General features: G+C 39.4%; 4 protein-coding genes across 4 annotated transcripts; 2 read left to right on the forward strand and 2 right to left on the reverse strand.

Moving 5' to 3' along the window:
• Positions 1 to 5849: 5849 nt before the first annotated feature.
• On the reverse strand, positions 5850 to 8798 carry LOC139620365 (chymotrypsin-like elastase family member 2A). The gene is made up of 8 exons (XM_071475789.1): positions 8644 to 8798; positions 8355 to 8443; positions 8164 to 8261; positions 7705 to 7827; positions 7453 to 7589; positions 6731 to 6876; positions 6379 to 6531; positions 5850 to 5939 (listed from the first exon to the last, which is right to left on the reverse strand). Exons 1-8 carry the CDS (start codon positions 8678 to 8680, stop codon positions 5922 to 5924), a joined length of 801 nt encoding a protein of 266 aa, XP_071331890.1. The 5' UTR covers positions 8681 to 8798; the 3' UTR covers positions 5850 to 5921.
• Positions 8799 to 9974: 1176 nt separating this feature from the next.
• LOC139620363 (chymotrypsin-C-like) lies at positions 9975 to 13726 on the forward strand. The gene is made up of 8 exons (XM_071475787.1): positions 9975 to 10124; positions 10272 to 10360; positions 11021 to 11118; positions 11553 to 11675; positions 11795 to 11931; positions 12543 to 12688; positions 13251 to 13403; positions 13621 to 13726. Exons 1-8 carry the CDS (start codon positions 10085 to 10087, stop codon positions 13636 to 13638), a joined length of 804 nt encoding a protein of 267 aa, XP_071331888.1. The 5' UTR covers positions 9975 to 10084; the 3' UTR covers positions 13639 to 13726.
• A 277-nt stretch (positions 13727 to 14003) lies between these two features.
• On the forward strand, positions 14004 to 18516 carry LOC139620364 (chymotrypsin-C-like). The gene is made up of 8 exons (XM_071475788.1): positions 14004 to 14144; positions 14402 to 14490; positions 14742 to 14839; positions 15597 to 15719; positions 15876 to 16012; positions 17822 to 17967; positions 18172 to 18324; positions 18451 to 18516. Exons 1-8 carry the CDS (start codon positions 14105 to 14107, stop codon positions 18466 to 18468), a joined length of 804 nt encoding a protein of 267 aa, XP_071331889.1. The 5' UTR covers positions 14004 to 14104; the 3' UTR covers positions 18469 to 18516.
• Positions 18517 to 18798: 282 nt separating this feature from the next.
• tmem51a (transmembrane protein 51a) lies at positions 18799 to 24393 on the reverse strand. The gene is made up of 3 exons (XM_071475786.1): positions 24220 to 24393; positions 22311 to 22768; positions 18799 to 21895 (listed from the first exon to the last, which is right to left on the reverse strand). Exons 2-3 carry the CDS (start codon positions 22721 to 22723, stop codon positions 21496 to 21498), a joined length of 813 nt encoding a protein of 270 aa, XP_071331887.1. The 5' UTR covers positions 22724 to 22768; positions 24220 to 24393; the 3' UTR covers positions 18799 to 21495.
• Between the last annotated feature and the right edge of the window lie 1586 nt (positions 24394 to 25979).

The following is a 25979-nucleotide window of genomic DNA, read 5'->3' on the forward strand; positions in this document are numbered from 1 at the left end:
TTCTTAAGTTGAACATATGGTAAACTAATGACCATCATAAAAGGGAAGATCACCCTAAAAGAGGTAGGATGCACGCGTGGGAAAAGGGGGGGGCGCGGGGGCATGCGTGGGAAAAAACATGGGCGTGGGAAAAAGGGTCGTAAAGCTGTCAAAAAGTTTGATGAGAAGTGCTTACTTCCTTCTCTGAGGAGAAGCAGTCCACAGGTTCCATTTGAAAGTATTTCATCTTTTGCTTGCAGTCAGTCAGGTGTGAGTAGTTACAGTTAACTGGTTATATTTCTACAGATTAAGAAAGTGTAGGCTACATACAGGTCAAATCCCATCACTTTATCTTGAATAAATCAACAAACAATTCTAAATCAAAATCAGTACATACATTAATCGCTTTAAATATATAATGGTGGGAGAACAAACCAAGGAGATTAAATGTACCACTTAACAAAATACACATGACTTGAGGAAATATAATGAAATAAACTACTCACTCGACACACTCAGGAACAAAGGTGAGAGCAGCTCAGCTGAAGGACAAACGGAGAATGAGTTCAGGACACAGAACAAAGAAAACTCAAGACACCTGTGTGAGCTGCCCAGTTCTCCACCTGTGCTCCTCAGCCCAGCAGCCTTGTGACCCTACTTCCCACAGGATGCTTTAAGTATAATTTAAAAAGAAAATGCAGTACTCCATTTTTCATTTTCATTTTCACATAATCATGTGTGTACTCATCTACAAACATATTAAAATGATGATTTTCAAAGACTTAACCTGCTCTGTAGTGACAGTATTTAAACATAATGAACAAACAGCGCCTCAGGCCATTGCATTTGCATTTACATGTCACTGCGCTCTTTAGGGGTCAAAATGAAAATGCACTCAGTCCTCTCATTGAGGCAGGTCATCAGTGAGGACGTCACTTCCTTGTCAATTGTAATTTTTCTGTCACTGGGGCAGTGGTTGTAATTTGTTCCCTGTAAGGAAATGACCAGAGATGAGATTTAAAGATTTTTAAATGTATTACAATAAGTGATAAGATGTTGAGAGACAGTCTCATCTCATCAGTGAGGACATCACTTCCTTGTCTCTTGTCACTTTGTCTGTCTGGGGCAGTGGCAGCAGCTTGTTTTACCGGTCTGTGTCTTATATCAAAACAACTCAGTGGAAATTACCAGACATATGATTTAAAGAATTTATCTGTGGGCGTGAATCTCCATCAGCTGAGTCTGCTCCCTCTGCAGCTCCACCTTGATCCCTCACCTAAATGCACTCTTCTTCTCAGTCAGCTAGATCTTGAATTCATTTCAGATATAAAGCCTATAAAATGATATCAGGTTGATGAGTGTTTGATCACTTCCAGTGGTGATTGCACACACAGTAAATTCAGAACAACAAATCTAAATAAATGAAGGTGAAATACCGTGTAAACATGTTTGTTGTCTCCATTTTCCTGAGAATAGGTTTGTTTGGTGTGTGTGTGTGTTTGGAGATTTTTGCTGCTAAAGCTGAGTAATCTTGCCCCAGAAACCTGCTAACTACGGTTGATTTTCATACGATTTTTAAAAAATATTAAGATGAGATTTTTTTCCACAGGTGACCCACAAACTCAAACTCCAGACTAACTGAGCCTCCTTCAAAATAAAGAAAAGCCTTTGCAGCAAACTGAAAACAGTAGCTGTGGTCGTCCTGGATTTCAGTGGTGTCCAGTTTATAATTTGAACCTCATCTGACACCTTGCACCAACCAAGACTTCATTGTTTGGTCATAAAATCTGAGTGTGAAGTGAACACAACACAACTGCCAACATTTGAATCTCAAGTGAGTGACTAATCCAGCTCACCAAGGAGATTAGATGTTCAACAGGATAAACATGACTTGAGGAAATATAATGAAATAAACTACTCACTCTACACACTCAGGAACAAAGGTGAAAAGATGGAGGGAAGCAGCTCAACCGAAGGCCAATCAGAGAATGAGCTCAGGACACAGAACAAAGAAAACTCAAGACACCTGTTTGAGCTTCCCAGTCAGCACACCTGTCCTGCTCAGGCCAGCAGTCATGTGACCCCACATCCCACAGTACACACCATTTAATTCAAAAGAAAATGCAGCAATCCAATTAGCATTTTCATTTACACACACTCATATAGGCGCCCTATGACCATATTAAATGAAAATTGAAAAGTGGCAATATTCAAATACAAAATTTACATTTACAAGTCACTACACTCTGTAGGGGCCAAAATGAAAATTCAGTCTGTCAGTCAACTCATCAGTGAGGACATCACTTCCTTGTCTCTTGTCACTTCGTCTGGGGCAGTGGCAACAGCTTGTTTTACCCGTCTGTGTCTTCTATCAATACAATTCAATGAAAATTACCAGACATATGATTTAAATAATTTAAATGTATCACAATAAGTGATTCGAAGCTGAGAGACAGGAGTCTGGTAGTTATTCTGATCCCAGGTCACAGCAGAGATTCAACCAGCTGTGGGCATGAGTCTGCTCCCTCTGCAGCTTCACCTTGATTCCTCACCTAAATGCACTCTTCTTCTCAGTCAGCAAGCTCTCTAGATCTTGAATTCATTTCAGATATAAAGCCTGTAAAATGATATGAGGTTGATGAGTATGTGATCACTTCCAGTGGTGATGGCACACACAGTAAACTCAGAGTAACAAACCTAAATAAATGCAGGTGAAAGACCTTGTAAATGTTTGTTGTCTCCATTTTGCAGCACTGAGAGTCACTCAGCAACAGTTTTTTGACTGATAAATGAAAGTTTAGGAGGATGTGCACACAATGAATGCACTCGTGAACGCGCAGCACCAGATCAAGAACGTTTTTCGCTCGTTCTCATTGCCCAAAGGCGTGATGGGAGAGACACGACTGCGCAGTCTCTATGGGCCGCATGACGCGGAGGTAACTTGGAAGCCAGAATTTTTTCCGGCGTATGCACCAGGCGAGCAACTTGTAACTGAATGGGTGCCATTTTTAGATCCGTCATCCAGGTCTTATCATACAGCCATGGTATTAAGCGGAAAAAAACTAATCCAATATGGCGAATAATTTGTTCTTTGCTAACAGTCCAACTGTAGCTATCCCTGGAACAGCGAAAAGCTACGCGCTATTTTGCCTTGGTGGACACAGACGAAATTGCAAGTTGCTTAGTTCCACAAACAAACGTTTTTACACGTACAGAAAGTGCTGAAGAAACATAAAAAACAGCATATATAAAAACTTAAAAAAAAAAACAAAAAAACAACAACAGTATAGAAACTCATCTTTCTTACACAGTTTGTGTGATAACACAGTAAATACAGTGCGTCGTCTGTCTCTGCTGTGCACAGGGGTCGTCGAGCGAGAGAGCGTAGAGGTGATATGGCTATTGTTGGTATCAGATGGTAGCTAACAAGCTAAGGCAATGGATATCAGATTTTCTAAATCAAAATGGAAGCAAGGGGACACAAGCGAGGCCAGAGGAGTTAGAAGTAGAATCGCCTGTTACTGTAACAGCAGGTGAGTCAGGACGTCAGCGTGACACTGACTCACCTACAAGCTCAGGTTGGTGAGGATGAGGGCTCTCAAATGTTGACAAGAGCACACCGATGATGTTATTATAGTTATGTGAAGGCACAGTTTGAGAACTGCTGGTCTGCTAATCTGCGCTGCACTCACTGTGATATTAATGTGGAACATGAGCTGAGCTTAGAAAGAAAGTGGGATGACCTCACTGCCTTTGTCGAATCCAACAGAAAACTCTTAAAGCCATAATTAATATCCCCTGATGCATGTGTGTGAAGCATCTCTGCAACTGATCTTTAGATGTGTTCTAGTCCACTTTGAATAGCAAGTGTCAAGCTAGCATCAGGTCATTACAGCAAGGCACAATGCACAATAAGGAATTGATAATAATAATAATAATAATAATAATAATTTTATTTGTAAAGCATATTACATTTAATGAATAAAATGTAGCTTAAAACACTTCAAATTGGAGGAGTAAAAGAAAGAGTGAAATGGAAGGTGTAAAAGACAAGGTGATGATTAAATCAGACATGTGGCATAACAGGTGTTAAAGAAATCAGATGTCAAATAATATAGGATGATATATCAAAAATACAGTGTAAAAGGAGTGATTTGAAAAAACGAACTAGATTAAACATAGAGCAAATGAGATAACTGATAGAGTTTTGTGAGTGTAGTTAAAGTTAGATAAAAGTGTAGGGCTAACAGTTGTCATTTAATGCTGCTTCCAGTCATGTTGCCATGACTTTCAAATAATCGAATAACATGTATAATGATGTTTGGACCGCCCACTTGTGCACAAAAAATAATTTATGCCAGTACTAGCATGAATTGGGATGGAAAATGTGTTTTGTTTGTTTGTTGACATTCATTTGTTTTTGTGAATAGGCTTACTCAAAAGGCTATGGCTACTAACAAAGCATCATGGAAACTTAAATCCTAAATTTAATCTGGGCTAATTGTTTTGACTCATTCAGCAGCCCAACACATTTGCAACATTCGGCCAACAATGGCAATGAAACATTGTTCAGAAAGATGGTCCCAACACTGTTGCTGAAGTTCCCATATGTCTTGCACTTATAGTTTGCTTTGGTTTTACCTTCTGTCCAGTTAATCCCACACCAGTTTCATGGGGTTGAAGTCTGGAGACTTCTGCACTTCCATCATGTGAAGTCACCATCTACTTCTTTCTTCTGTTTTCGCTCATTATCCTGCTCATTATCCTAACAATATACTTCCTGCAGTACAGTATTATCCTAATAATGCATCAGAGGCTATAGTAACACAGCTTGTTCTAACACTGCCTTTGTACAACAATATGTAATAAAAATATCTTTCGATGTGTAGATATTTAAGTATAAGATATAAGTCAACCAGTTTCTGAAGTTATAAACAAGAAAAAAAGTGGTAAATATTAAATATTAAATGGGCAATACAATAAGGTTATACACATACAGTAAATAGTTGTGTACAATATGTGCATTTAAAGAGGTTTATGTACAGTATATATAGTCCACATGTGTTTGATGAGTGATGGCTGATGTGGGCATGTCATTGCATTTTAAAGTAATATAAATGTGACTTGTAAGTAGTTCATGTGGAAACTCTCCTTAATTGTTAGAAATACAGGGCAAAAATTATTTTTTAAGGGGTCTCTGAGAAGGCATACAGGAAGAAGATTATGAAATACTAATTATAATAACTGTTACTGTAATATATTTATTTGAACAATTACTTTAGAGTCAGTATTTAGATGATTTAGTAACATGACTCTACATTCATACAGCAGGTGGCAGTGTGCATCTTTAAATTGTAAACAAGAGGAAGAAAAATAATTAATTTTAGGATGCATGTGCAGGGGTATAACAAAGATGCTCTATAGCAATTTTCAATTACCCGAAACAGAAATACCACAAAAGTTATTAACTTCAGACTGTCTGCATAATCACTCAAAGAGCTGAACTGCACGTGCATCTGACACAAGCTGTTTAACTTCTTGTACTAGGCAATGACATATCACAATCCCCTTTCATTACTGGTAGTCATCACAATAAAATGCATTAAAGGTGCAGATCCAGATCTCTTTCCTTTACAGTGGTACACCTGACACAGCGGTGAGGGAACCTGATCATTTTTCACACTGAGACCTTTTGCATGATGCATTGGAGGAACACGACTTAACATGCTATGAATATAGCTGAAAATCATCCTGCTTTGGTGTTCACATGTAAACAAGTAACATTCACATTTTCAGTACATAAAGGTTGAAGAAGAAGATGGTTATTTCGTGTCAGTTGTCTAACACATAAATACCAACACAAAGGACACTTTATTAGCCACTACATTCTTTATTTGGTGGTCAAATGCAACACCCAACAATGACACAAACAAGTCTACATCTTAGTTGCTGGCCATCACCTAAAAAGGAAGCACAAAGGCAACATTTTGAAACAGGGTATTTGACCATCTGTACTTCTTAATCACAGCATTTCTGCCATTTTTTCTGAGTTACCAAGTTAGATTAAAAATGAATACAAAGTATTTCATAATTTGATTAACTTCATTGAATAATTTATGGAAATTTTAAAATGTAAAGATTTTTCCAAATTTTATATAAAACTATTTCTCAGATTTCAGTCTAACATTAAGAGCATTGTCATAAAAAAAATGGTTGATCATCAGTTTTAGGTCTGCCTGTTCTTTGAATTGTCTGTAAAGGCAGCAAACAGTGAGTGGCCAAATCTCAAGACAGGGACAAAGTTGTTGTCAGCTGGAACCAAAGCGAAACAAAAATGTCCCCAGTGTGTCATGAAATCTTGTAGACAAATATTTTACTATCTGATGCTTTTCCACTTACGTTGTTGATCCAGGGGATGTAGGCGCTGACCCTAGTGAAGACGGAAGGCTTCTTGGGGTAGTTGCAGCCCATGCTTGAGCCAAAGCTCACCACACCGTGGACCTCCCAGGAGCCATCAGAGCCCTGACAGTTGAGGGGACCGCCAGAGTCTCCCTAAAAGGACACGAGGACAAATGTGACACAAGGCAAAAAAAAAAGACAGATCACGGCAAGAGCTTTTAGAAAATGAACATTAATAGATCTAAATCTCAGTGGTGCATTTTAGAGATACACATTAGTGTAAGGCTGGAATTTAGTTTTACAGAAACTATAGTGACATAAGTTTGTAATCAGATGAATGAATCAGACTCACATTGCAGCTAGCCAGCTGTCCGTCTCCCCCAGCACAGACCATATTGTTGGTGACCAGGCTGCCCCACCAGTCATACCTGCTGCAGGTGGAGTGGCCGACCACAGGAAGGAGGGCCTGCTGCAGGATGTCGGCAATAGGACCTCCAGCTTTAGAGGAGAACAGGGCATTCACATTCAGCGCTGCAGTTAAGACCACTTCATTCAAGGCCAGGTCTATTTCAAAACTAGCTCCACTAGGCCCCAGTTTCAATTCAAAAGCAGGTAAAAGATAGAAAAGTTTTTAAAAGGATCTGCAAAGATTAGAGATTGTGTCGATTTGTTGGCGCTTGTATCCTATTCAATCTCTTTAACACATACAGATATTTTTGCCTTATTCAATGCATAACAATGAGGCATAATCCCTTAAAGTGTCTATGTTGCAAGATGTAACTTTTTAATTTTTTAGAATAATAGGAAATCAGTGGGAAGTTAAAGTCATAATACTATGAGGAAGACACAAAACCAAAATATGATTGAAACTTGAAATATATTAAATATCTTTAAAACTAGACTCAACCACTTCAGTCCTGTTCAAATTAATGGCAAGTGACATTTCAGCATTTAAGTTGATGATTAACTTCTCGAGTCCTATGATAACAAAAATTTAACTGGACAACTCATAAAACATCAAAGATATGATAATGTTTGACAGTTTTTTTTTCTTTTTTGGTTGATGTTACTTACTCCAGAGACGTCCCCAGCCAGTGACATAGCAGGGAGTGCCGTGGGGCTGGATGTCACCAGAGGTGGGAAGACAGGCAGCCATGATGGTGTCAGAGAAGGTGACAGGAGTAGCCAGCTTGATCAGGGCAATGTCATTACTGGAGCATGAATACAAATAACATTTAGACACAGAATGCTAATAACCATTAATATCACTGATATCATGATAATTAGCATAATAAGTAGGCCTATTGTTATTGTCGATGAGCCCACCGGATTCTGTAAGAGTCCCAGTTCTCATGGACAATGATCTTGGAGGGGCTGATGGCAATGGATCCAGCCTCGTTGTTGTTCTTCAGGTTGTGTTTTCCCAGATAGACTCTGTAGGTGCGACTGCTGCTTGGCCACACACAAAAAAAAAAAAGTCAGAGTTGCATAAGGCAGGGATCTATTCACTTATAACACTTACTCTGCAATGCCAGTGATAACAAAAGTGAATTTCCCCACCATTAATATTCTGATATCAACAAAAAAATGTTGAATAAAAATAATAGTAGTAACAAATGATATGACACTGTGTATTTTACTTATCAGGCTGCTAATGTAATCAAGTTTACAATATACTGCCTCGATTGCTTGGTATGATAGTGCTCTGTCTACCACAGGCCTGCCTCTCTTTGTCCTATATCTACCATCTTCAATTCATATTTCTTAAATTTTTTTAAGCCAAACCTGATGCAGTGAGCAGCAGTGAGGACCCACTGGCTGGAGATCAGAGTACCACCGCAGGTGTGGTAGAAGTTGCTTCCACTCCTGTACTGCAGAGATACCTGAGGAGAAGAGAGAACGACAGCATATGAATGTTTTATGACTTTAAAAAATGGACAGGAGACAAAATTTGAAGACGATTTAAAGGAGCATACCTGCCAGGGCCAGCTATTCTCACGGACATCCTCTCCACCAACCACCCTGGTGATGGTGGGGGGGTAGGTGGGCAGTCCACACCCGTAGGCTGAGAGACAACAGTGCAGAGTATGTTTATTCAAGATTCATAACTATTAAAAAATGTTTTCAAATAGTTAAATGTGGTTTTGTTGAACTCCATAAACTCAATTTCATAACAATATGTAGACTACTTCATGTAAAAGGAATGTGGACAGTTGTATGCAACAAAACATGTAACTGTCTGGTCAGAAGAGTATCAGAGCTTACCGCCTGCAACAAACAAAGCCAAGATCACGAACTTCATGGTGACTGTCTTCAGCAAAAGTTCATCGGCACCTTCTCCTTTTATATAGTGCTGCAACAGACCTGTTGAACACCTCAGGTGTGTTGCTTAACATTTGCAGCACAGCCAGGAAAAGTAGGTGGGAAAAATAAATCAACCTTGGAGATAAGTAACCACAGATATCCCCAAATACACCTTATCTCCCCACCTCAACCTCTGTGTGAACCTCACACATGTCTCACAGTGACCTGAGTTGGTCAGGTCCTGTAAAGTCCTGTCTATTTGTCTTATTCTATGAAAGAAAATAAATGCAATCCTATTTTTATATGTGAAAATACACAAGTTTTACCTTTTTCTTTTTTTTTTAACCAGTCTATTTTTGGTATGGATAACAGAAATTATGCATCTTACTGTAAGTGTATGCATGTGCATGTGAGCAATGTAAATAATAGCAAAAACATTCAATAAGTTGCACAAATTTGAAAGTGTTAGAAATGTTCATAAACAAATTAGGATATATAAACAAGATTAATCACACATCAGTGTTTTCATGTGATAATGTGCAGTTTGTACACATAAAACACTGAAGTGGCATGTGATAAAACATTGCAATGTTGGAATTACACAAATTGTGTAAAGAACTGATGTGTAATGAAGTTGTATTTTACTGTAATAATAGTTATAAATATTTGTTGCAGCAGTGAACTTCTTTTGCACCTCTCCACCTTGTTTTCTTGATATATATCAAAAATCTAATATTAATTAATATTTCAATATTTTGGATATTTCAACATTTGTGAAACAACAGTGGAGTCCAAAAGTCTGAGACCACTTTGCCAGATGGGGTTAGTGTTAAAATGCAAAGGAATCTTCCTCATGATTTTGTATTTACTGTATTTAAGGGGATACACTGGAATTGAACTTTATGAACTCACCTGTTTTTATGTAGATATATTCAAGGTAAAGGGAGTTTCAATATTATACTAATAACTGTGTACTGCTTACTTTCATTTGACTAAAACACTGGTGACAGTCACAGGAAACATTCAATGCTTTCAAGAGCAATGGAAACTTGAGCAGGCAATATTTTTCTTTCAGAAGGGAATCAGAGAAGGGAGTGCTACATTTGATATGGAGTAATGCTCTTTGTGTGTGGTCCAACTCTTGATGATAAAAGATAAAAAAAAAAAAACCTTCATTCCACTGACTTGTTCAACAAACAAGTTCAAAAACATACAAAACTCTGGGACACTTTGGCCTTGGCCTAGTATTCTTGTTCATTTCTGGCCATTCCAATGTCCACTTAGCTCCACCCCAGTGTTAAAGAGCAAATTTCCAAGGATTTGAGTTTTGGAAGGTTACATAACATCCTGAAAGACATATATATATGGCAGATGTTTTACTGCAAACTGTGGAGATATAGACATGATGAAGTTTGTGGTTCTCGCTCTCTTTGTCGTTGGAGGTAAGGATCTCACGCAACACTGTTACGGGCATCTTAAGCTCTGCTCACTTGGTTTTCCATACCTGATGTTTTCCTCAACAAACTGCATGCAGATTAATAATTGTGTGCATCACTTTACAATTTAAAATAGTCTGTCTGTCCCCTCAGCCTATGGGTGCGGCCTGCCCACCTTCCCCCCTGCAGTGACCAGGGTGGTTGGAGGAGAGGATGTCAGACCTCACAGCTGGCCCTGGCAGGTAAAACACACTGAATGAGCAATTTTACTCAGAAAACAAGATGGGAACTGTCGGAAAAAGGCGTCCTTAAGACTGGAGACTTCAAGAGAGCATTACAGAGAAAGAATCAATAATTATAGGATTATAGCTAAAATCTACAGTTCTGACAGCATCTGACAAGTAGACTAAAGACCAAAACTTTCACAATATCAAACAATGTGGAGTCACAGAAAATAAAAAATATGAATTCTCAAACAGGAGAGGCAAGGCATGCTTATTTGTGTGGCACCTTTAAACACAGAGACAATGCAAAGTTTTACATAAATCCATGAATCCAGTGTTTAAAAGACAATAAAAAGGAAAATAAATCAATTAAAATGGAGTAAAATAAGATAGAATAAAATACAAATAGACAAATAAGAAGGGCCAGAAATACTGTTATTATGTGGTTACAGTGCAGTAAGTTGACCCAAATTCAGTAAGAGAAATAAAAATGCAGTACAGTACAGAAAATCAGTTAAAGGCACAGAAAAACAGGATATTTTTAATTAGGATTTGGAAGTGGAATTTGGTCAGGCGCTTAAGAAGGAGGCATAAATTAGATGAACTCCCATCAGGACATGCACACAAAAAGCTGAAGATACTGTAATTGATTGTGTCCATATGTACTGTATGTTTCAGATTTCCCTGCAGTATAACAGAGAGGGTGAGTGGAGACACACCTGTGGAGGTACCCTGATCTCCCACCAGTGGGTCCTCACTGCTGCTCACTGCATCAGGTATGAAATAGTGGAGCCCAAAACAATTTATGACCAATATCCGTATTAGCAATCACTGGCATAGTGTGTGATGTGATCTGAAAGTGTTGAAATGTGATTTAATTTGATTCTAATACATTTTGACCTTATTCAATAAATTCTCACATCCAAGTGACCAAAGGTGGAATAGCAGTTAATTATTCAAGGATATTATTTAGCAGATTTTTAGCTGATGGATAAATTATCTCAATATCCTTTAGAAAAACCAACTTTTAGGATTTAATAGTAGATTAAAGTGTTTGTTATGAGGGCCATATTTCCACATCTTGAAGACATGGTTGGTAATTGGCCACTGAATGTTTTTTACAGAAATTATTTTGCAAATTAATTTCAGTGAAACAAATCTTCGCGCTGAAACATTTCTGCTTCACGTTCTTCTGTCTGTGAACTTATAGCAAAGGCAAGGAATACCGAGTGGCCGTGGGAAAACACAACCTGAAAGAGACAGAGGAGGGTGCTATGTTCATGGGCACCGCTAACATCATTGTGCATGAGAAGTGGAACCCCTTTTTCATCCGGTAAAACATTTCTTCTCACTAAGGACATGGCTATTAATTGAAAGCATTTGGTAAAAAAAAAAAGATCATCTTGGTAGGCTGAGTATGCAGATTTAAATACATGTGCATTTCTTCACCAGTAATGACATCGCCCTGATCAAGCTGGAGTCCCCTGTTACCTTCTCTAACACCATCATGGCTGCTTGTCTCCCTGCTTCCGGCTTCATCCTCCCCCATGATGCACCCTGCTACGTCACTGGATGGGGTCGCCTCTACAGTGAGTGCCCAATCTCTCTCTTGAATTTAAGTAGTCATTTGAAATATAATCAGATAATGATACCAAAGTCATGTGATATAATGCAGTTTGTTTGTGACAAACTATCTGTAATTGAGTCAGTTTTACTGGAGTTTTAATACAATATTGTAAACAGTTTCTTAGTATTTAGGGTAGTATACAGGATTGTATACACTAGAGTATTAAAGTATATGCACTATATCCTAAAGGTAAATGTAAAACCACTCTAAGAGCTCATTTTCTTGACCATAAATAATTAAAGTTATTACATGGTTCCTCACCAAAGATGGTACTTACAGTATCTGACAAAAACGCTCATGTTAATTATTTAATTACAAACAAAGTTATTGCAGTTGTCTCTGGTTAACCTGATCACATACTGTCTGGATTCACTTTGCTGTTATTCTGAAATAAATACCATAGAATAACTTCATTGCCAAATAAGAGTATTAGTCAGACCCGTCAAAAAAAAACTCAGCTGTGGCTCAAAGCTACAGCTGATGATACATCTGTGAAAGTGGTGAAGATTGTGCATCTCATCAGTCATTTACCCGAGCTGAACTTGAGTCTGCACGCATCTCTCCTCCACACAGCCGGAGGTCCCATCGCTGACATCCTGCAGCAGGCTCTCCTGCCTGTGGTGGACCACGCTACCTGCACCAAGCCTGACTGGTGGGGTTCTCAGGTGAAGGAAACCATGGTCTGTGCAGGCGGAGACGGAGTTGTGTCTGGTTGCAACGTGAGTCTAAAATAAATACGACACAATTACATTATTGTATAAAGGGTTAGGGTTAGGGTTAGTTAGGTTCAGTTTCAGTCATATTTTAAGTAAAACTGAAAAATAGTTCCATCTTCCATCTCTAATGTGAACAGTGGCTGCTTTTCATAGTCTTCTATGATATAAGTATTATGACATAATTTATAATATCACTAAATATCTTTGGACTGTTTAGACTGTTGAACAAAACAAGCATTTTGAATATGTAAACATAGGCTTGTGAAAAAATGAGAATAATTGTTACAGTTACAGTCTGAGCTCTGTTACTTTATAATTTAGTGCTCTAACTGAGATTCTTCTTCTGATACTGAATGTTATTCAAAAAATCTAACAACCATTTTGCCAGATTTTTATGCTGTTTTGTGAATAACAGAGTATTTCAGTGGTTAAAAGGTCTAAAAATATCAACGTACGACAAGTAATGTTAGATGTAAACACCAGGCTCACTGTGTGTCTTTGAAGGACAAGAAGTTACTGTTAAATGTGGATTTTTGGATCACATGTTTTCTCTCACATGGTTCAGGGAGACTCTGGCGGCCCTCTGAACTGCCAGAGCTCTGATGGTACCTGGGGCGTTCACGGTATCGTCAGCTTTGGCTCCGGCCTCAGCTGCAACTTCCCAAAGAAGCCCACTGTCTTCACCCAAGTCAGCTCCTACATCGACTGGATCAGCTCTGTAAGCTCCCGAGCCTCTCTAATTGACTGACTTCAGCAGATGAAGTCATGAAAACCATAAATGTTCTTTTATTTGTTTTATTTCATTCAGGTTTCAAAGATGAAACTAGCAAAGAATCTGGATAATTTTAAAGAAAATTGCTTAATTAATCCTGCTGTTATTGCTAATAACATTATGCTCCGCTAAATCTAACATGTCTCTATTATCTCTTCCACAGAAAATGGTGGCCTATTGAGAGGACAGTCTTTTGGGATAGCAGTGTGGACATGTAAAATATATAATGTGGAACTATAAATTAAATAAAATGTCAAGGATTTGTGTTATTTTGTGTTTTGTATCATCTTTTTTACCACTTAGCAGCTAAGCAGTTTCCTAAATATATGCAAAGCCACCAAGTTTTTCTGGATAATAAACCTGAGTAGTTCAATTTAGTTACTTTTATTCTGACAACTATAAAATATATGAAGTTTGGTAAATGGCATGAATATAGCAAAAATGGTTTCAGTGTTTCCAATGGGAGCAGTGATGGGAAAATCCTATCACTAACCACATGATGTTTCCTGTCTCTAGCACTTGTTTGTCTTTCTGCATGTGTCAGCTAGGTTTCCCAGGTCATGTATGCACCATATAGAGGTTCCAAGCCGACAGTATAAATACAGGGCTGTTCTTATCACAAGATTTAGGCTACATACTCTACAGTCATGAGGAGCCTGGTGGTTCTTGCGTTTGTGGTAGCTAGTGGTAAGAGATCTAAAATATTTTCAAATGTTTCATAAAACTCTCTCTCTGTAGTGTAATCCAGATGAATAGTCCCTTATTAATCTTGTGAAGAACACTAATAATCACATTTTATTTAAAAAAAAATAGAAATTGTTTAAGCTCCACTGAACTTGGACGTTCATTCTTGCCTATAATTAATTATTAATCAAATTTCCATCTGTTTTTTTATGTGTAGTCTGGTGCTAAAATCATAATATATATCGCTAACCTTGTCCCAGCCTACGGTTGTGGTCTTCCCACTTTCCCCCCTGTGCTGAGCAGGGTGGTGGCAGGACAGGATGTCAGGCCTCACAGCTGGCCCTGGCAGGTAAAGTCTGGACTAAATGTGTAAAAACATGTTCACTCTTACAACCACAGAAGACAAAAACTCTACATTTTCATTTCACCACTACATATAGAGAAACTGACACCTATTTCTACTTTCTGAATCTTCTATTTTGAATGCTGAACCTCTGATTCCAGAGCAGACACAGAGTAGTGACAGATGAAATGGATTTGTAAGGCGTTGGAGTGAAATGTTAGTGTGTAGTAATGCATGCTGTGCTCTTCTCTGCTCAGATCTCACTCCAGTCAGGCAGCAGTGGGCGCTGGACGCACGTCTGTGGAGGCACCCTCATCTCCTCTGACTGGGTCCTCACTGCTGCCCACTGTATCAGGTGAGTACAACGTAACACTCAGGGGAAGGCTATCAGTATAATCAATATCACAAAACAGCAACCCTGGGGTGTAAAGCAGAGTTGCTCCAGATTTCATATTAATTACAATCCACTGCTGCAGATTTCATCCTCCGGTTCCTGGTTTTTGAACATTGTTGTTTATGGTCACAAATATTTGTATCAATTGTTCTACTAGGAATAAATCAACTGTAAATTGTCTGTTTTGTTAAACTGATAATCCATGACAGTTTTATTTGATTACAACCTTTTTGCTCCTCTTTATCATCGATTGACAGTGGGAGGATAAAAGTATACCCTCACCAGCCACTTTATCAGGTACACCTGTTCAACTGCTCATTAACACAAATATCTAATCAGCCAATCAGATGGCAGCAACTCAATACATTTAGGCTTGTAGACATGGTCAAGATGACCTGCTGAAGTTCAAACCGAGCATTAGAAACTGCTGATCCACTGGGATTTTCCCGCACAACCATCTCTAGGGTTTACAGATAGTGGTCTGAAAAAAAAGAAAAAAAACAGTAAGCGGCAGTTCTCTGGGCGAAAATGTCTTGTTGATGCCAGAGGTCAGAGGAAAATGGCCAGTCTGCGTGGAGCTGATAGGAGGGCAACAGAAACTCAAATAACCACTTGTTACAACCAAGGTATGCAGAAGAGCGTCTCTGAACACACAACAAGTTGAACCTTGAAGCAGATGGGCTACAGCAGAACACCATGTCATCTTCCAACCCCACAGTGACCGCAACAAATACAGAGTGGAGCTGGGCAAACACAGCCTGAAGGCGACCGAGGAGGGCTCGATCGCTCGGGGAACAGCTGAAATCATCACTCATAAGGACTACAACATCATGCTCAGCCGGTAACAGCAACAACAGTCCACACAACTCAATATCACCTTATGAGTCCCGGTGAATGAGTGTAATGAACAGGCCAGTCGTCAGTTAACTTTTTTGAAATGGGGAAAGTGATGCAGTAAAATATTATTGTAACGTACATATTGTTTGGACTCCTGCAGTAACGACATTGCCCTGATCAAGCTGTCTTCCCCTGTGACCTTCTCTGACACAATCATGCCAGCCTGCCTCCCAGACCGAGACTTTGTCCTGCCCCACGGTTCTCCCTGCTATGTCACGGGCTGGGGTCGACTCTCCAGTGAGTCAATGCACCTCAGCAGTAAAAAAACTCACTGCATCATCACTAATCTTCTGAATATTATTCAAATATTCTTCACAGTCATTGCCCTCAAGTCAGTTTTTGTGCCCACCACTCAATGTAGGTGAACTCAAAGAGGTCAAAGCTGAGAATATTTCTTAACCATTAGCTAAACAAAAAAATGTGACAAATATCCATCAAACTGTTTACTAAGCGGAGCCAAGAACTGATCATGCCTGAAGTAGGGATTCAGTTTGTGCTGCTAGGAGCTGTTGACACATTGATCCTGAATTATATGTAAATACTACAAGAGAAACTACATGAAAAAAGTGCTTGGTCAGTAGATACAATACGTGCATGGTTGTACACAGTAATTTTTCCATTGCACAAATATTCCTCAGAGATAAATAATGCACAAAATGAATTTGGGTCCATAATTGGCTACACATACACACAACTAAGAACAGGGGTACTCTTTTTTTCAGAATTCAGATCCTCTTAAAAACAATAGCTGTACTTTCAAGGAATGTGCTACACTGCTGCAAATTCTCATCCGACTGTTGCAGAGACAGTGAGGTGAAGGTTTCATGCCTTTAAAAAACCAGGATGGGTGTTGTTTTCAAAAATTTCCAGTTTATTCAAATGGGTCTTATAACTGACTTCATTTCGCTCAGTCTACTGCCCCTGGCACAAATGTAGCAAAATCTGATGGAAAGCATGGCGTGCAATCCTCATATCAGACTGACCTGTGCTTCCAGTCTGTTGTTGGGATTTATGGGAGTACACACTCTTTCACCATAAGACTGTGTTTAAGATCAAGTTGCAACAGAATAGAGAGTTTGTTAGTACTAAGTCTATCTGTGAAGTTAGGGTTGGAGTTAGTGCTGCATACAATTAAAAATGACAGGCAGTGGTGGAAGACGTATCCAGATCCATTACAGCAAGAATACTGTATTCAAAATTTTACTTGAGTAGAAATACATTGGTACTATCAGCAGAATGTATTCACTCATCTTATGTATGAACTCTCTATGCCCCTGTAACTGATGATTATATAGATTACTGATGCATCAATGTGCATATAGCATTTTACTGTTGTAGGTTTATGCATAATTTGGTAGTTCAGTCCTGTGTTTCCCAACCTCTGGCTACCTACAAAGGTCACAAGATAAATCTGAGGGGTCATGAATAATGAGGATGGAAAAAAAAAACAAAGCCTTGGTTGAAATGACTGAGGGGAAATGAAAAGACTGAGGGGAAATGTTCTTTTTGGGGGAACTGCTAAGACATCTGAAATGTGAAACAGGCCCCAACTAGACTAGGCTTTCATCTGTCTATCTTTGATCTTAAACCATATATTGTACTTTATAAACTTAGTCTGGATAGAAAGTAGTAACTACAACTGTGAAATAACTGCAGTATAAAAAGCACAATATTTCCCTCTGAAATATAGTGGAGTAGAGGTATAGAGTAGTATAACATGGAAACAAAGTACAAAGTGCCTGAAATTTGTGCTTAAGTACAGTACTTGAGCAAATGTTATTAGTTCCACCACCGATGATAAGATGCAACATTTTAAAATGGTGAACAATAAAGCATGGTATAAAAGTTAAATATAGCTCAAGAGGCAGTCCATTAACAGCACTTGGGAAAGCATTAGTTTTGCTATTAAATGCCATCCTCCAACTCTCTACCCAGAACACTGTGTGTAACAGCAGAAATAATCTCCATCTAGTACCCCACCTAATTCTGTCCCCCAGAAGAACAACCTTGTTTCTTACCTGAATTAAGCGTGTTCCCTCTCCACAGCCAGTGGTCCTCTGGCTGACATCCTGCAGCAAGCTCTCCTGCCAGTAGTTGCCCATAACATCTGCAAACAGCCGGACTGGTGGAGCATCCTGGCAACAGACAAGATGGTCTGTGCTGGCGGAGACGGCATCACTGCTGGCTGTAACGTGAGTTCATACATGGAAGGGTCTGTTACAGCAGTTGGTTATGTCATCCGTAAAATTTCCATCTTGTGTAGTATAAACGATTCTAGGAAAGGAGATTCACTTTGAAAAGTAAAAGGAAATTTCAGCATGACAAAATGATCACTGGTAGCCATGCCTCAGTGTCAAAATAAGCTGCTAGCCAACACTGTGTGTGCTGGCCCACAGGGAGACTCTGGCGGCCCCCTTAATTGCCAAAACCCTGATGGCTCCTGGGACGTCCATGGCGTGGTGAGCTTTGGCTCTGGTCAGGGCTGCAACATCTTCCAGAAACCCACTGTCTTTACACAAGTCAGCTCCTACATCAGCTGGATCAACACAGTGAGGAACATTTTCACTTTGTGATAACCACACCAGCATAAACAATGTAACCTGAAGCAAACAAAGCCTCAGCTTTCAAAAACAGGAAGTGTATTATAATTGTGTTTTCTCTTGTTCACTCCACAGGTTATGACCAAATACTGAAGAAACTATTCAAGTACTTCTGGCAGCAATAAAAACAACTATGATCTATGATGTCTTGTCTCATTTTACTGCAAAAAAGGCAGATGCTGTTCATCAGTACTAAGAATCCAGACAGTGTAAGTTCTGTCCATGTTCTAAACACTTTGAAAAAAGAAACCCCTTTCTCTCGACTTCAGCTTTGGATACAATAGCTGCATATTAACCAAGAATTGGTGAACAGTAACAAGGTTGGGAAATATGGATGTTAAAATGTTCAGTGGAATGTGGCACATGAGTCAACATGAATTATGATTCAGTAATCATGGCAAAATACACTTCTTAAACACTGGGTTAATTAAGAAATGCTTCCTTTTATTTCTCATAAAATATTCATGAGATAATTTTTCCCCACTCTTCAGGGAAAAAAGAAAACAACAACAAAAAAAACATTAATTCTCCACGAACAAATTAGAATTTATAATAGAAAAGTATATTTTCACAGTACATATAAAAAGAAACACATATTTAAGTAATTAAAAAAGCAATAATAAATGAAACAGACAACAAACATCATATGTCTCGGGCACTTATCTAAATAAAACAGAAAGTGACTGCTAAATCAAAACACTGTCATTCATCAATGTAAAACATTTTGACTGCATAGTAATAAAATCAGTAATGCAGTTATCTGGTCATTTACCAATGAGGTACAATGACTATGTCTGCAGTAGTGAACAGAACTCAAAGTAAAGAATTGATACACTTAGTGACAAGTTGCTTCTTCAAAAACAAGTCACAGAGATGTGGACATAGTTGTCGTGCGCTGTGTTCCAATGACAAACCTGAAGTGGCTCAATGACCTTGTTACCATTAACTTGACAGAAACCCTGGTAATATATAATATAACCAGTGATCTTATTTTGCATGAATTACACTGAATTTTACTCAAACACAATGTGAAACTGGTTGATGAAGTCACTCATGAAAAAATGCATTTTGTCCCACAAAACAAAAGGGGAAAAAATCTTGTGCAAAATTGTAAGATTTAAATCAATGACCTATAAATCATGCAATTTAGCTACAGCTAATCTAAATGAGTCTAACCTCAAGAGGAAAAGAGAGTTTGTTGACGGGTATTGATAATAGTGTATCATGACTGAATTCAAGATGTTTCCCTGAAAAGAGTCTTGAGCTGTTGCTCTTCTCTTTCTGCTCATTCTCTGCAAACTTCTGAGTGAAAACAGGGCTGCACGTCGAGCTGTGGTTGGAGGAATGGCGATGAGCAAGTGAGTGAGCAATAGCTGCTGTTTATTACGGCGCAGCTGCACAGTCAAAGAGTCTTTCTGTTGGTCATCTCAAATAAGAACAAAAACATGCTCAGAGAGAAGCAGAGACCACACTAGTGCCTTCACAGCTCAACAGTCCTCACCATGGCTACTGCCAAAGGCTTTCAACTATTCACAAGCTCCTTCCAGTGTGCTCTCACATACTTCCTTCTCTACCCACTGTTTGCAGGAGTAAAAGCAATACTGCATCAGAGGAGCAATGGAAGAGCTCAGGTTCAGTCATACAATTGAAATGTTTTCAGAGGAGCAGTAGTGTTGTTCTGAACACAAAGGCATTTAACTGTACATTAGTGTGTAGAGACAAACTGTGCTGCAGCCGGTCAGAATCACCACACCTTAAAAGACACCACAAAATGAGACCCTGAGCTTCCTGGAAAATGGTTTCTTCCAAGAAAGCAACTTCTATTAAATGGTAACCTAATGGTGAGGTTAATGGTGACCTTTGGTGCTACACTGATGAGAGTACATATACATTTCAGGCCTTAAATACAGTGCATCCTGGATTTTTAACAACATTAGTAGCTGACAATCCAACTATTTTTCTCCATTGTTGGTGGAATCCAAACCATGACTAGTTCTTCTGATAATATACTGCTATACTGGACAGTAACATTCAAGTGACTTGATATCATATGATAAAACATATGATGTCTTGTTAACATTCAACACGCTTCCCATTAGATTTTGTTAGTGTGTATTGCTATGAGTCATGGGAGCTGTAGCTGATAAATGCTAACCAAGATTTGTTTTTAGCTTAGTTAAAAATAGAGGATCAGAAGGTAAGATTAGAAGATAAATGATGCTGTCCAGTAGAGAATCCTTTTTGGAATATGTGAAGAAAACCCCATTTCCATGTTTAAGCTTTTCAGGCAGATGGGCAAAGGAAACTCTGAACCAAAAGCTATTGAAAAAGAGCTCTAGAATCTAACGTGGAAGTAGGGCAGGACTGCAGTTCTGGATAAAGCGCAGTAAATTCTCTTCAACACCAATTGAAACTTATCAAATTGTCTCCCATTTGCTGCAAAGCTCTAGAGGACCACAAGACACAATACTGTGTGTTTCTGTGCAGCATACCACTTCAGGTCAAACTGAAGCTGAACACAGACAACGCTCAGTCACTCACTGTGGAGCTAACATCTGGTAAACTGCTGGCAGTAGCAATCCAAAGCCTCACACAGTGAAACACGGCCTAAACTGCAGCTACTTCATAAATATGTTTAGGTATGCACACAAATCCTCACTATAATTGCTCACTGACGTCTTGTGATTTCTTCCACTGTCAACTCATGTGTCCAGTCAGTGCACAGTGGAGGTCAGTGCACATAAGATCAACAGAAAACTACTTTGAAATGAAGGAAAACTTTTGGTGGGTGCTTTGAATCTAGTGAGCCACATTGTGACTGACCATGTCTGTCACAGTAAGAAAGAATCCAGCAACTTTGTCCATCACTATTTGTCTGTATGTGTTTCAGAGAGCCAAAATCCACAAAAAGAAAGTTTTTTCAGGTCTTTGCTTTGGAGTGATGTGGCATAAACGATAACTTTCAACAGATGCTATATTCTATAACAAAGTGCCACTGAGATGTTCTGCAGGAAGAGCCATCTTCAAGTCTTGGCTTAACAAGGCAGATCCAGATCCACAAAAAGGTGATCATAGCAAATTCCAGGAATTTCAGTAGTTTTAAACATCATCAACTCAATCTTAAAGTGGAGGCAATTTATCCTCATACTGTGGTGGTGGAGTAAGTGGCTCTATACTGATTCCAGCTGCTGGCTGAGCGTTATCAATGTTTTTCATGCGCAGCTTCTCTGATTTAATCCTGCGGATCTTGATGGGGAGGAGTTTGCGACTATTTTTCCCAAGTCTACGATTTGCTGCAGAAGCAGCAGCACTGGGAGCAGTGGGGGCAGGCTGTGATCCAGTAGTTGTGACCTCGGACCCCTCATTTTCATACTGTAAACCATCGACTTCTACCAGGTCATCATAGGAAGGTAAATTGGAGGAGCTTGGGTGATGGTTGCTCTGACGAACAGGATACTGGCCACTGCATACTGCCTCTTCATAGGTGGGTACAGCGTACCGCTGGGCTTGTTCTTCAGCACTGCACACATTCATTAAAAAAAAAAAAAAAAAGTTAACATGGCTGTTTTTAAATAATTATGTAACTTTGTAAGCTTCTCGAAACATTTAAGTGTCTGTGCTTTCAGCTGTTTACCCAGAAATCAGTGATGTAACTGTAACAAGAAGAATACCATGAGCCAGGTATGATTTACAGTGACATGGATTATGTATCTAATCACTGATTTCAATACTTTTTTTAAAGATACTTTACGGGAATTTTTGCCTTTATTGGACAGGACAGTAGAGAGTGACAGGAAAGAATCAGCATGAACCTGCTAAGAGCATCTGCACTCATGTGGTACCCTAACCACCTGGCTATCGAGTCACCCCCTGGAACTGGACGTTACTCCTAATGCCTACAAGCTGTTTAGCTAGAAAGTCATGATGGGACTCACGTTTCTCTTTCATCTTGCTCTCGTGCTGCCACTCCTCTGTGGTTCTGGGCCTCCTGGAGCATCAGCTGCTCACGCTGTTTGTTCCTCATCCCCACACACAAGGACAACAGCAGCATGACCACCCCAGAACCCACCAAGACAAAGGCCACAGAAGACGCTTTATTTTTCCTGCTGCCAGTATCGGTATCACCTCCTGAACTGCTGCTGTTGTTATTGACTGCGTCTGCAGGTACAGCACTCCACACAATCATCACAATGCCGAGGGCAACAAGTCCAACCCCCAGAGCACATAGCGCATACTGGGAACCTGAGTTTCCAGTGTTTGCTCTGCTGCTGCTGTTGTTGTTATTGTTGTTGCTGGCAGTGTCTCCACTGTCAAGGGGCCTTGGTGGTCCATCCACACTGGAGCGCATGTTGTCAGTCCCTAAACTCCAGTCAGACCAGCTGTAGTGAAAAAACTGTAGAAATGAAAGAGATGTGATGTCAGACAGTAACAGAAAAGACATCCAACATTCATATCTAAAACGCAGCAGAGGTATTATAATTCCTCCATACTCTTCTGAGTGGTATCTGAGGTGTGTGGCTCTCAGCAGCTCTCCTGTTGAGTCGTCTACTGTATGAAGGTATTACCAAACAGGTCTCCTGTGCCCAGAGATTTGTTCTTTATGAGCGTGCAATCCCATTATTCAGTTAAAGTGACAGAACATAAACTTCACTCAAGTAAAATAAAAAGCTTCCAGGAATAGGTGTGTTGCATGGTAAAAAATTTACAACAGACCTGCCTCTTAAAGTCGCTTTGTCAACACATTACAAGGATTGATAAGGACAGCTATGGCTTCTTCACAACAAGCACCTCTGGAAATATTACAGTATCTCAGCTGTACAACATACAGATTTGTTTTCCTTCTCTTCAGTCTCTCTCATTCCATTCTAATCTATTCCATTGAGTCTTTCGTGTAAATCCAAAACTGAAGGAAACATTGGTTACACATTAATTTAGCTGTTTCACACAGTAAAATGATTCTCTGAAATGCAATAAGCATGACCAATTACCACCACACCAGAGATTTAACCTTGCGTACACCAACTAAGTTTGTTAGTTATATATTCTGCAAACATGCTCAGACCTGCTGGGAGAGAGACAGGCGATCTAAATCCCTGCTCCATTTTAGGAATACCCCCTCACTGAAGAATGTATGGTATGAGACTGACTCATGCCCATCATGACAGCTGGACACATGCAATATCACCATGTCTCACACATTAGTGTCCTCTGCTCGCCACACACACACACACACACACACACACACACACACAAGCCCTTTACAGTTGTGCAATCCAGAGGTGCAAAGGAACACTTTAGTGCAGATGTCACACATTATGTATGTCTGTGAGCCTTGTTATATTCCAGCCTAGAGGTTACATTTCACTACAGGACAGGTTTTACAGGTGAGTAAGTAATTGACAGGGCTGTTCATAAAAACCCCTCATCCACACAGCCCTGAACAACGTGTACCGTGATCATAGTGTGTGAGAGCTTGTGTTGGGGAATTTCAGCAGTCTGACACAGTTCTGCTTCTGCCAGCTGTCCACTGCCGCCTCTGAGACGACTCTTCTGTCTTCTTACTGTTGGTTTACATAACAGTAAAGTTCGGCCCAAGTGTTACGCTTTTCACATTGTGGACGGTGATATCTGGGTGTCTACGTGTAAGGGCCGACCCTGGGCGTTAGGCTGCATTATCATAGTAAACACATCCGACCGCTGTTTCGCCAAAACTTCGCAGGCAGCGTCGGATTCACTCGCATCAGAACTTTTCAGGGCAAAAAACCTTCCAAAAGTCCTATATTGTGAAACTATTTGTAATATTACAGCTACACAACTGCACATTTCAGCGAACGAGTGTATTACCTTGCATCGTTTGGCAAACAGCAAGTCCTCAGTTCCTCTTCTCAGAGCTGGGGGGGGTGTGGAGCTTATTTTACTCAGCCTGCGCTGAAAGCCGTTTAGTTGGCATAGTTTGATGTCAAATCGAGTTTAGAGATCGGAAAGTTTGCTTCCTCTCTGACACGGATGAGCCCGGACAGAGGAGGGAGAGCAGGAGGGAGGGGGCTCAACACCACACTTCCAGTTTCATTAACTCTTTCACTCTCGGCCTTGTTTACAGATGGTGAGCAAGTATGTGGAAAATAATAATCCAAGTAGGAGGACATATTAGCCAGTACTAATCTTCCAACACGTCAGATGTTTAACTTTCACTATAACAGTCAAGAATTTAAATAATTGTGACATAAAAACCAGTGGCTAACTCTTTATGTTAGGGGCTGATAAATAAATTCCTTTATAAGGTCCTAGAGAGTTTCTCCGGAAAAAATATATCATTTGGCACTTCTTGTATAAAGATTAGAGATACTGTTCAATCAGTTATACTTGGGAACCTTCAATGCAGCAGAATTTTTTTTTGTGTGTGTTTGTTTTTTTTGTAACCCCACTCCTGTGCCTCAACACAATCCTATCTCTGAGCTCTGCAGGCAGTTCCTTTGACCTCATGGCTTGATTTTTTTTGCTCTAATATGCTGTGAGACCTTATATGGACTGGTGTGTGCCTTTCCAAATCATAACCATTCAGTTGAATTTGCCACAGGTGGACTCCAGTCAAGGTGTAGAGACACCTCAAAGATGATCAAAAAAAAAAAGAAATGGGCAGCTGCATGAGCTAAATTTTATGTTTCAGAGCAAAGGGTCTGAATACTTATGTTAATGTGATCCTTTTTAATAAATTTGCAAGAATTTCTAAAATTCTGTTTTCACTTTGTCATTATGGTGCATTGAGTGTAGATTGATCAGGGAAAAATGTTTTTTGGTTTTTTTTTTTTGGCATAAGGCCATACCATAAAAAAATTAAAAGAATTGAAGGGTGATGAACACTTTCAGAAGACACACTTGGGAGACAGTCAGCTGTGTTTGCTATTTTCTGTTTTTTGGCACCTCTAGAAGACAAGATACCCTATGTTTTCCATACTGACACATGAGGTAGTCATCTTTGGTGAGGCATTGCACATAGAGGAGGAAGTTCCCTTATGACCTGAGGTATGTAATGAACTGCATGAAAATCACAGAGTGGAATATTTTTTATTGTGGAGTCAGCTATTTAAAGGAGCTATTTGTAAGTTTTGCCATTGCTACATAGCCAACGTCAACGTTAACAGTTGTGTACTTAAAAGTCTATTGTAAGCTCTATTACTGTAAACGCAATGATAGCTAAAGCTCTTGGCGAGACTGGTAAGTAAACAGCTGTTAATGCTAATGTTGTTACCATAGCAAAACTTACAAATAACTCTTTTAAGGAACAGACCCGAACAAATGTATACTAATTGTTTATTACAGTCAATAAGTTTTTTTTCCTCATTATCAATGGGATAAATGTTGAATGATGATGCATGCAGTGTTTGGAAAGATGTGACTCTGGCTCTTATATTTTGATAAATCTATTCCAAGTCAAATCTAGCCACAAAAAAAGTGACAAAGTTTTCAATGTCCATTAAAATATACTGTACGTGACTGTCTAGTTTACACAGTGAATAATAAATCTTATCAAATAACACTAACTGGCACTGACTCACACTCTTTACTCAATACTTCCCCATGCAATAAACACTGACAAGTCGGTC

Source organism: Trachinotus anak, unplaced genomic scaffold (assembly GCF_046630095.1).
Source record: "Trachinotus anak isolate AG129_WGS33_773 ecotype Australia unplaced genomic scaffold, CSIRO_AGI_Tana_v1 ptg000004l, whole genome shotgun sequence".
NCBI lineage: Eukaryota > Metazoa > Chordata > Actinopteri > Carangiformes > Carangidae > Trachinotus > Trachinotus anak.